This window comes from Papilio machaon, chromosome 27 (assembly GCF_912999745.1).
Source record: "Papilio machaon chromosome 27, ilPapMach1.1, whole genome shotgun sequence".
NCBI classification, from domain to species: Eukaryota; Metazoa; Arthropoda; class Insecta; order Lepidoptera; family Papilionidae; genus Papilio; species Papilio machaon.
The window spans coordinates 2,576,579-2,594,469 of record NC_060012.1 but is presented as its reverse complement, the minus strand read 5'-3'; the positions used below and the strand labels follow the sequence as shown (position 1 = coordinate 2,594,469).

Sequence of the window (17,891 nt, the reverse complement as noted above, 5' to 3'; positions counted from 1 at the left end):
ATATCTATGTCTAATAGTATCATAAATAAAATAAGAAACTAGTCATCAAACAATACGACCAGTTAAAAAATCAAACATCAAAAGTTATCGATAATTTTCGTATTTTACGCCAAATTTTAAATCTAAGCTAAAATTGTCTGCAATCTCATATATCAGACCTTTTGCCAGGATTAAGGGCGATTGATATTAGCTGGACTCCGCTAACGAAGCTTCCACATATACAGAAGAAGACCCCAACTAAAATCATTATACAGGATACCCATAACCTCCATCTGAACGGTCCAAGTCCCGGTCGCTCCCAATGCACCAGTAGATAAATCACATTGGGATATATAAATGCAAGATTTGACAAACAGAATGCGCCGAGCTGGAAGATTTATATTTATTAATTATCAATTAATTGTCTTTTGTTGTTGGAGGCCAAAGCCCTCTTCGGGTCGCTGCGTCACCCTACTAGTTATAAATTAATTAGAAAACAACAAGAAGTCACATTGACTGGATCATACTATGTTCTACATATATGCCAAATTTCAATGAGATCCGTTTAGCGGTTTTGGATATATAATATTCAAGAAGTATGATTCCATACACAAGTGAAAATTTCATACAAATTTACCTTTGGAAAGTTTCACTACAAGTTGTTATAAGTACAATCGTAGACAATATAATTATTGTTTTCACTTGCATTCGCAGCTATTTTCATTTCGTTGCACAAATTCAATAAATAAAAGAGTATAATAATACTATAAAATACTTACGAAACCCATTAAGGCAGTAATGGTAGGAAATATTATAGCAACCAAGCCTATAAGTGCAACGAAAACAGCTCTAAAAACAAACTCCCACATGACATGTTTGTTAGGATCCAATTTCCTCTTCATGTAATAGAATACTGTCGAAAATGGTACCCAATAATTGAGGGCATGTGTCACATATATCATAACCATTATACAAGCTTTCAATGCTTTTCCTAGCCTGTAAAATAACAATACAATTTAAATTTAACACTAAACGCTATCTACAGTTTTTACCTACATCATCCCCTATAGACTACCTACGTAAATATTTGAAACTAATATCCTTGCGTCGCGATTACCGCGTTACGCGCTCCGTACATACAACGTTAAATCGTCAACGCACGAGTGTTTGACTGGCTATGAGCGTTCATATCTATATTTCTTCTTGTAAAAACTACACAATAACTTCCAATTTCTTCAAATTATAATAACAAATGTAACCAATGCTAACGCATATTTCAGTTTGATTCATTATAAATCAGCTTTACCCGCGACTCCGTCCACGTGGAATAAAAAATAGAAAACGGGGTAAAAATTATCATATGTCCGTTTAATGGAGCTTAGAAAAGCTAACTGCCCACCAATTTTCAGTCAAATCGATTCAGCCGTTCTTGAGTTATAAATAGTGTAACTAACACGACTTTCTTTTATGTATATAGAGATTTTAATCATAACAGAAAGAATTGTAACGCACGTGTTCAGCGGAAAGTTGACCGTGATTGGCGATTCACACTTGTCCAAATAGCCGGCATATCCAAAGAAAGAGACGCAAAACACACAGGTTATAATAAGCGACATTCCTGAAAAGATACAAGTCAGTGAAACATTTTATAGACGTAACTGAACTGACAAACGATCCAACGATGCTGTTTCTCTTATATTCGCAAAGAAAATTTCAGTTGCATCTACACTTCATATTAGAAACAGACATATTCTTATGACCTCTGCGTAGACTACAGTAATTCTTTTTTGTACAGACGTAACTTAGTATAGAACTAGGAATTCTACTATTACAAATGGTATGAGAGCTCATTACCATTTGAAGAATGTAGGGACCAATAAAATTTCAGGCGCTTATCCGACACCGAATATTTTGTTTTGACAAACGTTACTAAATGTCCGACGTTTGGCATCCCCTGTCAACCGGATAAAATCGTGTCGGATGTCGCTCGTCTACGACCAAATATGGCGCTGTTCACATTTACTAGTCGTCGGAGCTAGTGAGCTAGCTAGAGCCCTTAGAAGTAGCGGGCTCCTTGTGCCGCTCTAGTGCGACGATACCAGCATTCGTCGCGAACACAAATCGAAGTACAATGTTGTTAAGGTTGCTAGTATACCGTTAAAAAAATGACATTTAACTAATTCTCTCCGACGACCGACTAGTGTGAACATAGGCGTTGACACCCGATTTACGGCACCCGACATACGACATTTGGGAACAAGCTCTGACTGTTAGTATTAAACCATATATGTAAGCCAGCACATACCAATAGATAAAGCGATGTGGTATTTAGACGGATCCTTCATATTATTCTCGATAGGAATAATGACAGCGGCACAAGACATACTGAACACAGCCATACCGATGAATTCAAAAAAGTTATAAAACGATGTATAAGGAACCATGCCCGTTAATGTTGGGTTATTATCGAAAGCATAGTATACTGCGACTATAATACAAAACACTGAAACATAAAACATATACGAATAAGATACAACAAAGATAATAAATCAGAAATATAATATGATGAAAATAACACAAATCGCCTAAAACATATACGCAGCTGCGTCATGATTCTTTTGTTTTAACATTGTTCTTTACTTGTAAGCCTCATGAGATGAGGTAAAATACGTAAAAAAACTGGCCAATACTGAATTAAAATTTACACATAAAATATCATGTGTTAATATAAAAATACTTTCAATGCACAAAACAATATTTGAGATGCTATTTAGAAGTAAAAGGAAATGATTATAAAACTTCAAGCACTAGGAGATAATGTTTAAGTTAATATACGTACATACAACCATGTTAGCGACGATTGATAATGGCGCAAGCCACTTCAGATGTCTGATTAAGCAAATAAGTATCACAAATGGCACCAAACCAGCCAAGTAGACTCGCAATCCAGGCAGTCCTTGAAAATAAAAATGCAACATTGTACTACGTGAGTTCATGATTTCGAGCATGAGGTCAGGTTTACCATTCACTCGTAATTTTCTGCAACGCATCTGCAGTTTCACTAGTGTTATGGATGTCCTTGGGCTTGTTGACTGGTCTCAGAACCATTTCGCTTGATAAACCATTACTTAAGATTCAATTTCATTAAAATCAAAAGTATACCGTGTCACTCACCATTTAAGCCTTCCATTGATGTTGTTTGTGAATTTTCCACCAATTGTTTTAATGATTTTGCTATAATAATCTGATAAGTGGCACAAGCTCCAAATAAATCAATGCATATCATGGCGTCTATCATGTACCTGAAAATATGCGATATTTTTTTGATCGGTAATAATTTGAGATGGTGTGGTATTGATGGAGTATAATAAACTTTCAAGAACTATATTTTTAGGAATATACCTAAACGTCTTGGAATATTTGCTGACCGATGGATTTGAGTGGCATGCACAAGCAGCTTCTCCGACGTCCGGGTATGTCATAACCGGAACTCTAGTCCTTTTATACAATATCTGTGCCGACTTCACTAATATCTGAAAATTACTTTCAATATTATTATCTTGTCTTGAATTGACTTTATACTAGTGCAGCGCTTAGCGAACGAAAGGACGATCTAGAGTTCGAAAACCTGGTGCTCCGACCCCACATGAATGTGATAAGGACATGCAGCTAACTCGTCAATGACTTTCCTTTATCCACCATTGTTACCAGGAGAATAAGAAGCGGTACCTACATAGAGGCAGTAGAACATATAGATTCCGCAGACCAGTGAAACGGGCACGGCCACCCACAGTCCTGCAGTCATCCACGCCACATGCCCACTCAGAATACCCCCACCCAATGCACCCTTCACTAAATGGGCTATTGATCCAATCAACCTGTGGTTTGAAATATAAATCTACGTTAGAAATTAAAAGATTGAGACATAAAAGTTAAATAGATATACTTCCTCGAAAATTCTACAGTCCATTGCCATTTGAAATACTATATAACTTTTTATTATCGATATTCAAAACTAGCTGCAGCCTCCGACCCCGTCTTATGAATTAAAAAAAAACTTTCAAAGTAACTTTCTTTCAGTCTATGTTCTATATCTATACCAAATTTCAGCGGGATACATGCAGCCGTTTTGGAGATACCTTCTAACAAACTATCCATCCATCTAAACATTCGCATTTAGAAATTAGTAAGAAACGTTAGATCTCTATCAGCCGTCATATCTGAATTCACTACATTCTTACGCCTTATCCTCCTTCATATAATTTTTGTAGCCCTACGCATTCAATCTCATTACTTTCTTTTATATATTCCATTATATCTTTGCATAGTATTTCCACACTAACCATTTACTGCTCAATGTCTCCATCTCTGAGATGACTTTCAAACTTATTATTTAAACGTTCTAAATTGAAAAGGAAATGAAAACTTTACCCCGATGGCTTAGGCATTTGTCTGTTCGCTCTAATATCGTAGGCATCTTCTTCTGCTTGCGTTCTCGCAACCAATTTGAATTCGCGTCCAGGTTCTGGTGTTGGTCTCGCCTATGATGTCATTGATATTATTATAAAATACAATAGATTTAGAAAAAGATAAAGTCATGGCTAAGTATCATCCTAGATTGAACCACTATTTCCAGTCGAACGCCTTTTAACTTTCTAAATTTCGAACAGGGATGGAATTAAACTGACGTACAGTAAGATCAGATTAGATTTAGAAGATTTTATTGCTCCGTTTTTATATAATTCCCTGTTTTCTTGAACGTTATAATTATTATTTTATAACTTGATGGTTGTTAATAACAAGCTAAGGTTTGTTTCCAGAACGCAGATAATTTTCAGTAAATTTTATAGTTCGATTTCAATATAAATTATTCAGGAATTATACCAAAATCTAGTTTAGTAATATGAAAATTTGTCAAAATGTGTATTCTTTCAGCAAAGCTAAGACAAAAATAATTTTTCATATCTACCGATTCAAACTGATTGTAATTTTACTTACCATTGTAATTTATATATTCAACATTGAACAAACAAAATTATATCAAAAATATCTTCCGAAACAAATTTCTCAAAAATGGTAATGGTAACATATAAAAATCTTTCGATTGACTTCTGTCTTTCTTCTTTTTAATTACTGTTCTTATTTCTGTCTAATATTTTCAAAAAGTTTTTATAGCTGTATGAAACATTTAAAATTAAGGTGATAATTTTTTTTTGTATTGCAAAACTACTACTTACTTACAAAAATAAAATACTTTTTTTAATTTTAACAACGGTTCTGAATGGGATTAAAGAAGCAAAATAAATAAGTAAAAGTAAGTGAGTAAAAATATTGTAATAATCTCTACTTAATATTACTCTACGTAGCCATGAGTTTTCTTCAGCATCGTCGGACAATTAAAACAACTATTACTTAGGAAAAAAGCTTATGATTTTTTTTATTTATTATAAGGCGGCAAGCGAGCAAGCGGCCACCTAAATTCACCGGAATAGTGAAGCGACTGCTGCCCATAGACATTCACATTTACAGATGCGTTGCCTACCTTTATTCGACGTGGGAGGGGATGCAATGAAAGAGAAAATTACCCATCTTATGTGTCCCCTCCTATGTCAAATCCACTTCTCCTTCTCATCCTTTCCTTATAAAATAGAGTGGGAAGAAAATGGAACTGTACCCGGAATTACCTCCACTTCACGTCTCTCTTCTGTGTGGATTCTTCAAATTAAACATCACAACGTTATCAAATTAAAAGGTAAAAAGTACCGGTAACCGAGGCGTATATATGTATGTTTAGCTGTATATAAAAAACCGAGAAGTGTGTCAGGAAAGCGCCAGATACAAAACGGTAATTTCTGCCTATTCTTTCAGGTAAAATACTTTAAAATCATGATATTTCCGTATATATCTATCTATATCTTTAAAAACAAAGACAACATGTTGTAATACAAGTGTCACAACAGTGGAATTTCACAGGTACATATAAAGAGAAATGTCGTAATTTCATTTTTACGGCTAACTGTTAGTTATGCGGGTGATCTATTACGAGAATAGATTCTCTTAGTTTAAATCCATACAATGTTGCTTTGTGTCATATTACCAGAAAACGAAGGTGCATAATCAATTAAAGCATGAAAAATAATCAGCAGTTTAATGTTAATAGTAAAGGGCAATAAGGATTGTATACGGATGCCGTTGAAGATTTAGTGCCACAAATCGATTTTACGGTCTAAAAGTAATAACCATCTTATTAACTGAGAAGTCAACTTAGTACTGATATATACGTTATGTCGTACGCAGTTATATAATTGAAATATATAAATTAAACTGCAATAATAATGCGCAAAAATCATTTCATTATATTTGGATTACTGTTGACAGTTGCTTATTTAACACCAGTACGATCTGTAAGTAATTTAAATTTAATTAACCTATATCATTAACCTCTCAAGTAGGGTTGGCGACAGGCAGGCCGGCCGTAAAAATTAAGCCAAAACTTTAAGGTTTATAAAACTTTGTGTGCCGACCCCACGTGAGTGGGAATAGGCCAGGGAGATGATGATGATGATATCTTTAGAAGTGGCATAGCAATACATACTGTACCAACCCTCCATAGGGAAAAAGGCATGCTGATGAATTTACATCAAAGATTCTAAAGCCATTAATCATAGATACCATGTTACAGGAATCTGATCAAGAAGATAATGTAGAAAATGTAGAAGAGAAATCTGACGTTAACCCTTTAGAGTCTAAGAAAGGTGATGAATTACTCGAAGATAAAAATGATGAAGCTATTCATGCAGTCACAGAATCACGTGTAGAGCGTTCTTCAGAAGGTGCATCAGATCATAGTATTGCAACAGCTGAAGTAAAAACTGCAAAAGAAAATCAACATGTTGAAATTGACATAGATGAAAACTCACGCAGATCGTCATCCGATAACACAAACAGAAAATCATCTGGTTTTAAAATCGACAGTGAGAAGTCAGATTTAAATTTAAATAGAGATGATGATGTTGCTAGTGAAAGATCTTTAACTAACAATGAAGATGAATTTGAAGAATATTCAATTGATGATATGGAAAAAACTGGAAAAGATGACGAGCTATCAGAAAAAAATGATGCAGAAATCGAAGAGATAGAGGGGAGGAGTGTAGATGAAAAACTACCAATAGATTCCAGTCGTTCCGTTTCACTTGAAGCTCAAGATGCAATATTGGATCACAAAGCGAGAACGGCGCAAAAATTTGATGATGTTGAACCTTCAGTAGATTCCAGCATTGAAGCAAACGACAACATAAAAGTTTTGGGTAGTTAATAACAATTCTCAATTTAAATAAACATTTTATTAATATATAAAAAGATTTATACACTTAAGTTCTACCTTCTTATATGTTAAAATCTGGTCAAAATTTAACCATCTTGCCAGATAGAAGAAAATTCTAATAAAGAAAGAGTCATAAACGTGTTAGTTCATATTTGATAACAATATCTTCGAACTTTTTGATTTAATTATATTAAAAAAAAATTATATACCATTTTGCGACAACGTCTATGAAGTGGACAGTCTTTGCAAGTGTTTTTGCATTGAAAACTCACGTTAAAGCTATTATTTCAATGTTTAAAATTTTAAAAATATTTTTTTGTTTCAGGTAGTCGTAGAAGCTTTTCCGGCGACCCAAGCCCCGATAGTCTTGTTAATTTAGGTCGAACTGGAGATATTTTTAATGAAAATTTCTTTCCTAATAATCAAAATCCTTTACAATTTCAAAAAATAACTTCATCGGAGACGATTATGCCAAAAGGATTTTTCAGCCCTCCGCCTATACCTATAAAATTCAACAATTTCGGCACTCCGAATAACCCGCAAAAACCTTATGACCCGTTTACATCATCCGAATCCAAACCGTTAGATGAATTTAATTTTAATCCATTTTCCAATTCATATCCATACGCGTATAATTTAAAACCAATAGCTACAACCACTCCAAAACCTATTGAAATCAGCAGTTTTCGTAAAAATCCTTCTGAATTTTTCCCTAAATTTCCTCCGCCACCTAGCATCAACAGTAGCCCTAAAGTTAATATTCTTGGAGACAATTTTCAACCGTTTTACCCTGTCACTGTAAGACCTTTGGAAACAAGATTATTATTTCCTAGTTTTGGTGTACAGAGAATAAATCGATTTCCTAATGTACCCTACTTTTATCGTCCAAAATGTTCTACTTGTGCCTAATATAGAACTTTTTAATCTTTTCAACTCAATTCGTGGAACATTATCATAAAGTTTTATCTGGACAATTTTGTGTAAGTACATGTATAAAATTTGTGTAAAACAACAATTTAACCCTGAAATAAAAATATCACTTATCTTAATAAAAACTCTTCCTGCGTCAATTCTCACTTATCACCAGCATTTTTCATCTCACTCAAAGGCATTTAAATAAATATTTACATGTTTTTTAAATTCATCCAGAAACTGGATAAAATCGCGGAATAATAATGTAGGTAAAATTTACAAGAGATCACTTTTAGCACAGTCATATTCAAAGTTTAAATTCATGAACACTACTGTGATACCTTACATATCTCACCTACCCTTCATATATTTTTAATTTTGAAAATCAAACTGTAACGACAAGCCAGCCAAGTCGAAAGTGCATTACAACAAATTGGGTAAAACAACTCTTACGCGATACCCAAATAACGATATTAAAAGAAAGACTAAATTTGTATTATTTGTGATCGTTTTGAATAATAGGCTTATCATAGCATTGTAAAACTAATAGAAATCAATGGATTTTCTATTGGAAATAAAATAATAAAATTTTTAGCATTTTATAAATGCGAGTGGCAACATTCATTCTACGTCAATTTCAACATGTAAATTGTCAACAATTTTTAATTTGTGTACACCTTGCTGTATTATAATTACGATAAAAAGTTTATCACAAATACTAATAAAAATTATAACAATTTATATCAATGAATTTTTGTTTCGATGACCTTTTTTAAAAATATTGGAATGCAGTAACATACATCGGTAAAAGGAAAACTAGTAAACTAAGTAATGTAAGTTTTTTTTTTTTACTATTTCCTAATCATTTTATATTGCCTATAAAGACATCAGTTGTAACTTAATATGTATGTTAAATAGCGAAGTAAGTTATATTAAATTGTGAAATAATCCTAAAATGTCAAGGCATTTAATATATTTTGTTTATTAATTTCCTGCTAGCCTTTGCCCACGACTTCAATCGCGCGAAATTAAAAAAAAAATCTTTTAATAAATATAACCTATGTTACTCAGTGATAAAGTAGCTGTATGACATCAAAACAATTTTGAAATTGCTCCAATAATTTTTAAGTTATCTCTTACATACAAAAACATAAATCTTTCCACATTATAATGTTAGTATAGACAAGTGTTTAACTGTGTTTCAGTGTCATGGGTAAGAGATATTATTGTGATTACTGTGACAAAAACATGGCAACTCCTGCAATCATACGAACACATCTAAAAGGTGCAGTTCATCAGAAACTGGTTAGTGAACATTACCAACAGTATAAAGGTATTTGAAATTACTTTTATTCCTCCATAATTATTATTTCATTAACATAATTTTCTGACGACATAAAAAAGTTAAATTATATTATACTAGCTTTTACCCGCAACTCCATCTGCGCGGAAAAAAAATAGAAACCGGGTTAAAAATTATCCTATGTCCGTTCCCTGGTTCTAAGCTACCTGCCCACTAATTTTCAGTCAAATCGATTCAGCCGTTCTTGAGTTTTAAACAGTGTAACTATCACGACTTTCTTTTATATATGGGGCATTCCATGCCAACTCATCCGACCGATTGGATTTGCATCTCTGATTTCGCTGAAATTTGGGCATCTTTTTATACCCTTCGAAAAAGGTTTCTATGAATTTTTTCAAATTTTTTCATTCAGCCAATCGAGAGATATGAATTTTTGAAAATTTCGGCTATATTTTTTTTAAATAGCCATAACTTGGTGAAAATTTTTCCGATTTGGGATTTTTTTATTTTAAATTTTGTGTTTTTTGATGAACTTTTTGAAAAATTTATGCAAAAAATTATTCATCATAAATTTGATTGTTTTTTTTTCATTCCAAAGTTAAAAAACGAATTTTAAGATTGTTTGTATCCTTCAAATTTTTTTTAAAAATTCTCAAAGATTCTACTCTTCAAAACACAAATTTTAAGCCCAGTCTCGTAATGGGATAATAATGGGTTATAATTTTTTTTTAGCTAAAACTATCACAGGTACACAAAAGTATCATTGCGTTATACCAAATACAGATGGATCACTCACAATGAAACTGATTTCTTGCTCAAATAAAACTTATTCTTGTAAAATATTCAAAGGCCAGAAAAAATAAAAAAAAACCTTTAAAAAAAATTAAAAAATTCTACTCTTCAAAACACAAATTTAAAGCCTAGTCTCGTAATGGGATAATAATGGGTTATATTTAATTTTTAATTTTTAAATTAATTATTTTTTTTCTGTTTTTTTTTCACTATTTGTGTATTACTAGCGGCTTTATCAGATGAGATTCGAAAAAATCATACATCAATATAATAAATAATTGAAGTCAAAATTTCAATTTCTAAGGTAAATTTTATTTAATTTTTAAAGGTTTTTTTTTTATTTTTTCTGGCCTGATATAGTCTTATATATAATATTTTGCAAGAATAAGTTTTATTTGAGCAAGAAATCAGTTTCATTGTGAGTGATCCATCTGTATTTGGTATAACGCAATGATACTTTTGTGTACCTGTGATAGTTTTAGCTAAAAAAAAATTATAACCCATTATTATCCCATTACGAGACTGGGCTTAAAATTTGTGTTTTGAAGAGTAGAATCTTTGAGAATTTTTAAAAAAAATTTGAAGGATACAAACAATCTTAAAATTCGTTTTTTAACTTTGGAATGAAAAAAAAACAATCAAATTTATGATGAATAATTTTTTGCATAAATTTTTCAAAAAGTTCATCAAAAAACACAAAATTTAAAATAAAAAAATCCCAAATCGGACAATTTTTCACCAAGTTCTGGCTATTTAAAAAAAAATAGCCGAAATTTTCAAAAATTCATATCTCTCGATTGGCTGAATGAAAAAATTTGAAAAAAATCATAGAAACCTCTTTCGAAGGGTATAAAAAGATGCCCAAATTTCAGCGAAATCAGAGATGCAAATCCAATCGGTCGGATGAGTTGGCATGGAATGCCCCATATATAGATTAAGGTAGAAAAAGATCATTTTTTCCAAGATAATATCAATTTATAGTATCATTACTTGTTACCACTATGTAGTAAGTCTAGTTTAGTAGAAGTAGCATTTAGTTTGGCACTGATGTCTGCACTACTATGATCAAAGTATTTATAAAGAAATGTTAATGTTGTTAGCTTATTTTCTATCTCTTTGAATACACTATTCTATTAAATTTATTATTGTCATAATCTTCCAGATGCGGCTACAATATTAAGAGAAGAGAGTGCTAAGAAGCCTTGCATGAGATTTTCAAAAGGAGAATGTAATTTTGGTGGGATCTGTCGCTTTTCACATTACACTAAGGAACAAATTGAAGCACTAAGGGAATATGGTATGTTTTTTATTAGATATACACAAGTATAATTGGACCTAGATAAACGAGATTCGCTGAGAGACAAGCACCATAAGCGAGAAACTTTAAACTTTATTAAAGACTTAATTCTTTTAAGATTTAAAATATTATTTCCAAGTGTAAAATGTTCACAGTCATAAAACAGCCAAACCCAATAATCAAGTCTTAACTTAGATCCAACGATTAATTATTTCTTTGTTAGGGAGGGGAGTTTTTATTTTGATTCTTTATTCAAGACAAGGAGAAATAATACAAAATTGAGTTGATTACCCTCTAAATATTTTAAACACATATTATTTCAATTGCTAATGTGGTCATTATAGTTCTAAAAGTTAAAGCATTAAAAATCTTAACTCACAAAAATGAAAAGCTTAAATCCAGGATCTAGTATTTTTTAACTGTTGGTAACTGACCAAAATCTTTATATAAAACATATCCTCATCATTATCTTTGACAATACAGAAATGGCAATGTTTTAAACATGGAGGTCTCGGAAAACAACCAGATTTTTTTTTCTAATAATGTTTGATTGTATATAATTACTAAAGCGTTGGTGGCTCAGGGGTTAAGCACTTGACTTGCAATCTACAGGTCCTGGGTTCGAATCCCACCATGTACCAATGTGTTTTTTGATTCTCGATTTTCACTTAACTTGGGGTAGGTTCCGAGCCCCTCAGTATGTATAGTGAGCTGATGATGTATAAAATTATTATCTTTGCCTTTTGTAGTTTTTGTCTAATAATCAAGTTGTGATTGATAATTCCATTTCAGTTGTAGTAAATGAAAAAAGAAAGATTGAACCGAAGCAACCTTCTTTTACGGACTTGTATCAGAGGTTACAATCAGAAAAAACTACAAAGACTAATTCAACAGATACTACTGTATATGATAGTAATGGTGTAACTCATACATTTCCATGGATATATAATGAATCTTTTGATTTGTATGGAGAAAATTTACCACCCAGTCTTAGAAGATTTAAAGTTGAAGATTTCACTGATGTCAGTTTCAATGAATGGGGCTGAGACATTGAGGTATACTACAAAAGATTTTATTTTTATTTCAACATACCTAGTTTTTACAACTTGATTGTGAACTTACTAGATTCGTATTGTGCCCTAGTGTCCTAAATGCAGACAAGTTATATATAAAAAAATTAAAGTACATTATTTCTAGATCCTTCTAGATCGACAAAGAAAAATTTTTTTTACATATTTTTTTTTAATACAAAATTGTGTACAATAAGTCATCCAGTACGAAAAAAAATTATAAAGAGTGTGAAAAAAAAAGTGTTTATTTAATATTTCGAAATTTAAGATAAATTTTGCCAGATTAAATTTCCACAGAGATGAAATAAGGTACTTTATGAACTTTGTTTTAATGAAAGATATTATTATAGTTTTCTCAATTTAATTCGCTTTGGTGTTCTTTGTAATGCCGCTGCAATGTTCTTTGCTGGAACAACTAATGTTGGATAATTTATAAATCTAAATTCCTCGGGGACTTCGTATCTAATACTGTCTAGCTGTAATAAAAAAAAAAGTAAATAGCAATTTTATAAAAATGTGTGCGTATTTACCTTGAATTTGCACATTTTTTAAGGATAAGAGAGTGACAGTTATGTGAATTAAATAATATTTTTTTAACTAAAAAATATTTTTCTAATTACAGTGGAAAATGGGTGTACATTTTATATGGAATTATTTTTTATTTAATTTTTTTTTACCTCAATAAACAATGTTGCAACAATCAAAAACCAAAGTTTATTTTTCATAATTTTTTCCTTATAAAATATTTGACATAAAATAAAACAAAACAAAATAACTAATACATTTTTTTCAATCGGAATTCAATAAAATTACAAAACAGTAAATAAAATCCGCGATTGTGCTTGTAATAAGAAATAATATTAAAAATAAACGTTATTATAGAAATCGATTTTCAATGGAAAGAGTGTTTTGATATGAAAAAAAAATTCAAATTGTCGTTTTACATATTTTGTGTTCTACTGATGTTTGTTTCTTTTTTTTTTTTTGGGGTTTTGAATGTATGAATTCCATGCTCTTATGTAGCCTAAATTACATAGCCGATATATACTGCTTAGTTAAGAATTTAAAAACAACCAATACACGTGATATTGAAAATACATTCAATACGACTTTATCAGCGTTACACTCACTGCACTCAATCAAAATGCTATAAATAGGGTTGTCAAAACTTTGATTATAATAGATAATTGTATTACGTTTGATATATATCAGGTACTATAAAGTTCAAATATAATGAGGCTTCGTGGTTAGGTGTGAACGCATGTGTTCGCAGGTGGATCCCAAGTGGGGTCATTTGAGGGGGTGTTCCCCTGCATCCCTTTACCGATTTACCCAACGCAGATACCTAAAATTGGGGCCTATACGAAATTATTAACCGCCTTAATGTTTCATTGAAATCGTAATTAGTTCAGCATGTTCTACCATACCATTTTCCATGACTCACGAGCAGCAACTGGTAATCAAGCTACATAATAAGGCAACCCTAAACTTCAGACACGTGTAATTCGCGGTATTTAATAATTACTAGCATTTGACATGATTCTTGTTTTACACTGGACTGATATAAACAAAAAATTAAGTTGTACCAAATGAATTTAATTGTACCTTCATTTCTTGCTATTGTAAGTTTCATTTTCATATTTTATTTATCTTTATATTTACAACATTTTAGATCTCCAAAAGCTACCGCTACCCCTTAAATGCTTTACAAGTATTTGCACACCTACATTAGCCAGTGGCCACTTCTTGAGGCTTCATTAGGGGTATTAGGGCGACAAAGACCTGAATTTTTGAGGACAAACCTCAAAATTCCCCATTTTTACGGGGAACACCGATTTCCGAGAAGTTCAGTAGTTTCCTATTTTACCATTACGGTTTCACAAAAGGAAGCTACTGGTCTCCAATTCTTGATCCCGCTCAGCGTCACAGACACGACTGCTTACGAAAGACGTGGCGTCTGTTCCGTTAAATAGAGATCTTAAATATGAGTTACCTGTAGGTATTCTTTAAACGTTTATGAAAAAAAAACTATATTTTTGTAGATATATTTTCTGCCAGTTTATGGAAGAAATTACATCGAAATGTTAAATAATGATGACGTAGAACAAAATGTATCCGATATGAATCAGAAAATAAGAAATTTACTAAATAAGGTTGATATTTATGTATACAAACCAATACCAAATATTAGAAAAAGTTTAAGTAGTAATATACCGGGCCTTAATTTGACTGAGAGCAAATTGAATAGAATCATAAGAGGTCATAAACTAGAAAACTATCTTAGTAAAGACGAGATACACGAAATAAAAGTGAAGAAAATTTGTGATTTCGTTAAAACCCATTACTTGTCCGCAGAATATTTTTTTAATGAAATGCGAAGGATAATCAGTCAGCGTGAAGTACAGGATGATTTAAGGAACATGGTGACATTTTTCGAAGAAAATCCCGATTTAAAACCGAAAATATTAGAAGCTTTTCGCAAAATAAAACTGTCCAAAAAAAGAAATCCACCAGATATTTGGTCGCTGCAAACTAACAATCTCGTTGCATCATTAGACGCTTTCAGGTATAATTAAGTGTTTGATTAAATAACTATGTTTATTATGTATTTTATTTGAATCACGACGATCCCAAATTATTAAAAAAACGTAGCCTATAATATTCCAGCATGCATTAGTTACTTTACCGTCAAAGTCACGCTAAATTCGGTGCAGCGGCTTCGAAAATCACCCGGAACAAATGTGACTTATTTAAAATTCCATATTTTGCACTTTTATAGTCATCAGTTTTAAAATAAAATGAAAATCTTACTAATATTATAAATGCGAATGTTTAGATGGATGGGTGAATGTATGAAGGTATCTCCAGAACGGCTCAACTGATTATGAGTTTTTACGAAATTTGGCAAAGATGTAGAACATAGTCTGGAAAAACACAGGCTTCCTACCGATTAAGTTTTTTTTACGCGCAAAGGGAGTCGCGGGCGACAGCCAGTCCTATCATAAAAGCGAATTTTTTTTCGCCATAACTGCTATTGCTTACTCAGTCTATTTATAATATTTGGTAGATTAAAACACAAATTTATCACCAATGTTCTATTTCTTAAATCATTTCCCTTGTTTTTTATTTACTACATAGAGTAGTCGTGGTGAGAATTCTTGTAGCACGGATATCAACCTGTATAATTTGGACCCGGGGGCCACTTTCGCTTTAACTATACCCTGAAATTAAAAAAAAATATAAAACTCATATTCGACGTCACTGTCTAGTAAATCTAAATTGTCTGGAAGTATAATCGCTTCTCTGACACATTTTGTAAAAAAATATAAAAAAAAACTTACGATACCAGGAAATGGTTTATTTTTGGATTTATCGATAGATCTCAATACGTTATTATTAGTTGTTTCAACGTCTTCCTTCCACACGCCGTCCCAATAGTCCTTAAAAAATCTTCCGTTAATTACATTTTTCACAAAATTATTTAAAAAAAATTGTGAAGTGATTTATAACGTTATCTTATCCCGTTATTTATGTAGGTTTTACTACATAAATAAAACAAACATTAAAAAAAACTTACCCCAGTTCTGACTATAGATCTCTTGGCTAATTCTTCTAAAGGGTCAACTACAGTATTTGCTTGACGTTTCGCAGACAATTTCGCTAATGCTAGAACTAATTCTGGAGGTGCCTAGTGCATACAGAAATAATCTATTTAATATATTAATCTATACAATAATCCGAAACATATAATATAGCAACAACCGACAAGAAATAATAGTTTGTAATATAAATTATGAAGTTGTCGAGCGTCTGCATTTTTTAAAAAAATATATAAAACATGCAAAGTATACCTTCATCGGTGTCAAGTTGTCATTTTCTGGGATTGAATTTTTCCTATTTCCATTCTGTAAAGGATAAAATTTGAAAATAGACAATATAAGGGCAGAAAAAGTGGATTCCAATTACATTCCTCCTCTCCCTACTTTCTTTGCTATTTATCTCCTCCAGGAATAGGGAGGCGGGAGGGAGACAAGTAATATTTCGTAACGAAAATTTATGTATATAAATACTCACATCATTGAAGAATAACAATCTTCGTCTACCGTAGTCATCATAAGTTCCCGGCTGTCGGAAATGAACATTAGATCCCAACAAATCGGTTACGTCTCCAGCCATACTCTCAATCTTGTACTGATCAGTTGGTTCCTTTCAAATACAGATAATCTAATTTACAGCCGAACTTGGATAAGCGAGTCAGTTTCCGGTCACGCCAGAACCTCCATAAGCGAGAAACTCGGGTTAGAGAGAAACTTCCATACGCGAGAAAAATATCGGCGTGCCTTAGACTCTTGTTTATCATATACTAGCTGTCGCCCGCGACTCCGTTCGCGTGGAATTAAAAGAAAACCTAATAACTAGCCTGTGTGTTCTTCCAGACTATGTTCTACATCTGTGCCAAATTTCATCAAGATCGGTTAGACCGCTCCGGAAATACCTTCAAACAAACATACGTCCATCCATCCATCATTCCATAACTAATAACATCAGTAAGATATGTAAATTGTACAGACAAGCAACAAAGTAATGCACAAAAATACATTAAAAAATGTCTGTCTACTCTATGGATTTTAACTGCCAAAAAACCGTTACAAAAATAATTATCTCTGGCATTCTCTTTGAAAAAAAAATGAAACAATATATTTTCATCAAAAGTACGATATTCCCACAGCCGACACGGCTTTGGGAACGTCGCACCAAGTTCTTAATAAATATATAGAGGTATGTTTTGATTCACCTTTATTTCAAAGCTTTCTGCGTTACTATTAAAACGTTGCGGTACATCATCGTATCTTTGTATGTCTTCGTATCCCGATGATAGCTAAAAATATAATACATAGCATACAAGCAATAGACATTCAATAAAGTAAAAATAATAATAACGAGAAATACGAGCTCAGCATACATTTTTTTAAATCCCTTTTAAATCCTATAGATCCATACAACATATGATAATAATTGTAAGACGTGAGAAATTTGTTTGAGACCAATTTAACGGACAATTTTCTTACCACTTGATTCTGTAAAACAACAAAACATGTATATAAAGCGAGAAAGTATTTCATAACGTAAAAAGTTAACGTCCCCTACGTTATTCCTCAATGCAAGTTAATATAAGTTGTGTTTTATTTCAGAAATTAATTACTTATACATTTT

General features: G+C 32.1%; 4 protein-coding genes across 5 annotated transcripts; 2 read left to right on the top strand and 2 right to left on the bottom strand.

Moving 5' to 3' along the window:
• Positions 1-145: 145 nt before the first annotated feature.
• Positions 146-5,496, bottom strand: LOC106707969 (proton-coupled amino acid transporter-like protein CG1139). The gene is made up of 10 exons (XM_045684681.1): positions 5,464-5,496; positions 4,411-4,520; positions 3,713-3,857; positions 3,382-3,512; positions 3,154-3,281; positions 2,819-2,935; positions 2,285-2,482; positions 1,492-1,597; positions 759-975; positions 146-367 (listed from the first exon to the last, which is right to left on the bottom strand). The coding sequence occupies exons 1-10, from the start codon at positions 5,494-5,496 to the stop codon at positions 146-148; spliced, it is 1,407 nt and encodes a 468-aa protein (XP_045540637.1).
• A 728-nt stretch (positions 5,497-6,224) lies between these two features.
• Positions 6,225-8,478, top strand: LOC106708016. The gene is made up of 3 exons (XM_014499467.2): positions 6,225-6,383; positions 6,662-7,286; positions 7,629-8,478. Exons 1-3 carry the CDS (start codon positions 6,315-6,317, stop codon positions 8,210-8,212), a joined length of 1,278 nt encoding a protein of 425 aa, XP_014354953.2. The 5' UTR covers positions 6,225-6,314; the 3' UTR covers positions 8,213-8,478.
• A 408-nt stretch (positions 8,479-8,886) lies between these two features.
• Positions 8,887-15,229, top strand: LOC106707970 (zinc finger matrin-type protein 5). 2 transcript variants are annotated; one of them, XM_045684775.1, is made up of 5 exons: positions 8,887-9,048; positions 9,421-9,548; positions 11,473-11,607; positions 12,400-12,629; positions 15,033-15,229. In XM_045684775.1, exons 2-5 carry the CDS (start codon positions 9,425-9,427, stop codon positions 15,060-15,062), a joined length of 519 nt encoding a protein of 172 aa, XP_045540731.1. In that variant the 5' UTR covers positions 8,887-9,048; positions 9,421-9,424; the 3' UTR covers positions 15,063-15,229. The 2 variants fall into 2 exon arrangements, with proteins under 2 accessions (XP_045540731.1, XP_045540732.1); XM_045684776.1 differs by having other exon boundaries at positions 12,400-12,662.
• Positions 15,230-15,784: 555 nt separating this feature from the next.
• LOC106707971 lies at positions 15,785-17,856 on the bottom strand. The gene is made up of 7 exons (XM_045684680.1): positions 17,747-17,856; positions 17,473-17,556; positions 16,752-16,883; positions 16,529-16,582; positions 16,255-16,365; positions 16,019-16,117; positions 15,785-15,898 (listed from the first exon to the last, which is right to left on the bottom strand). The coding sequence occupies exons 1-7, from the start codon at positions 17,798-17,800 to the stop codon at positions 15,785-15,787; spliced, it is 648 nt and encodes a 215-aa protein (XP_045540636.1). The 5' UTR covers positions 17,801-17,856.
• Between the last annotated feature and the right edge of the window lie 35 nt (positions 17,857-17,891).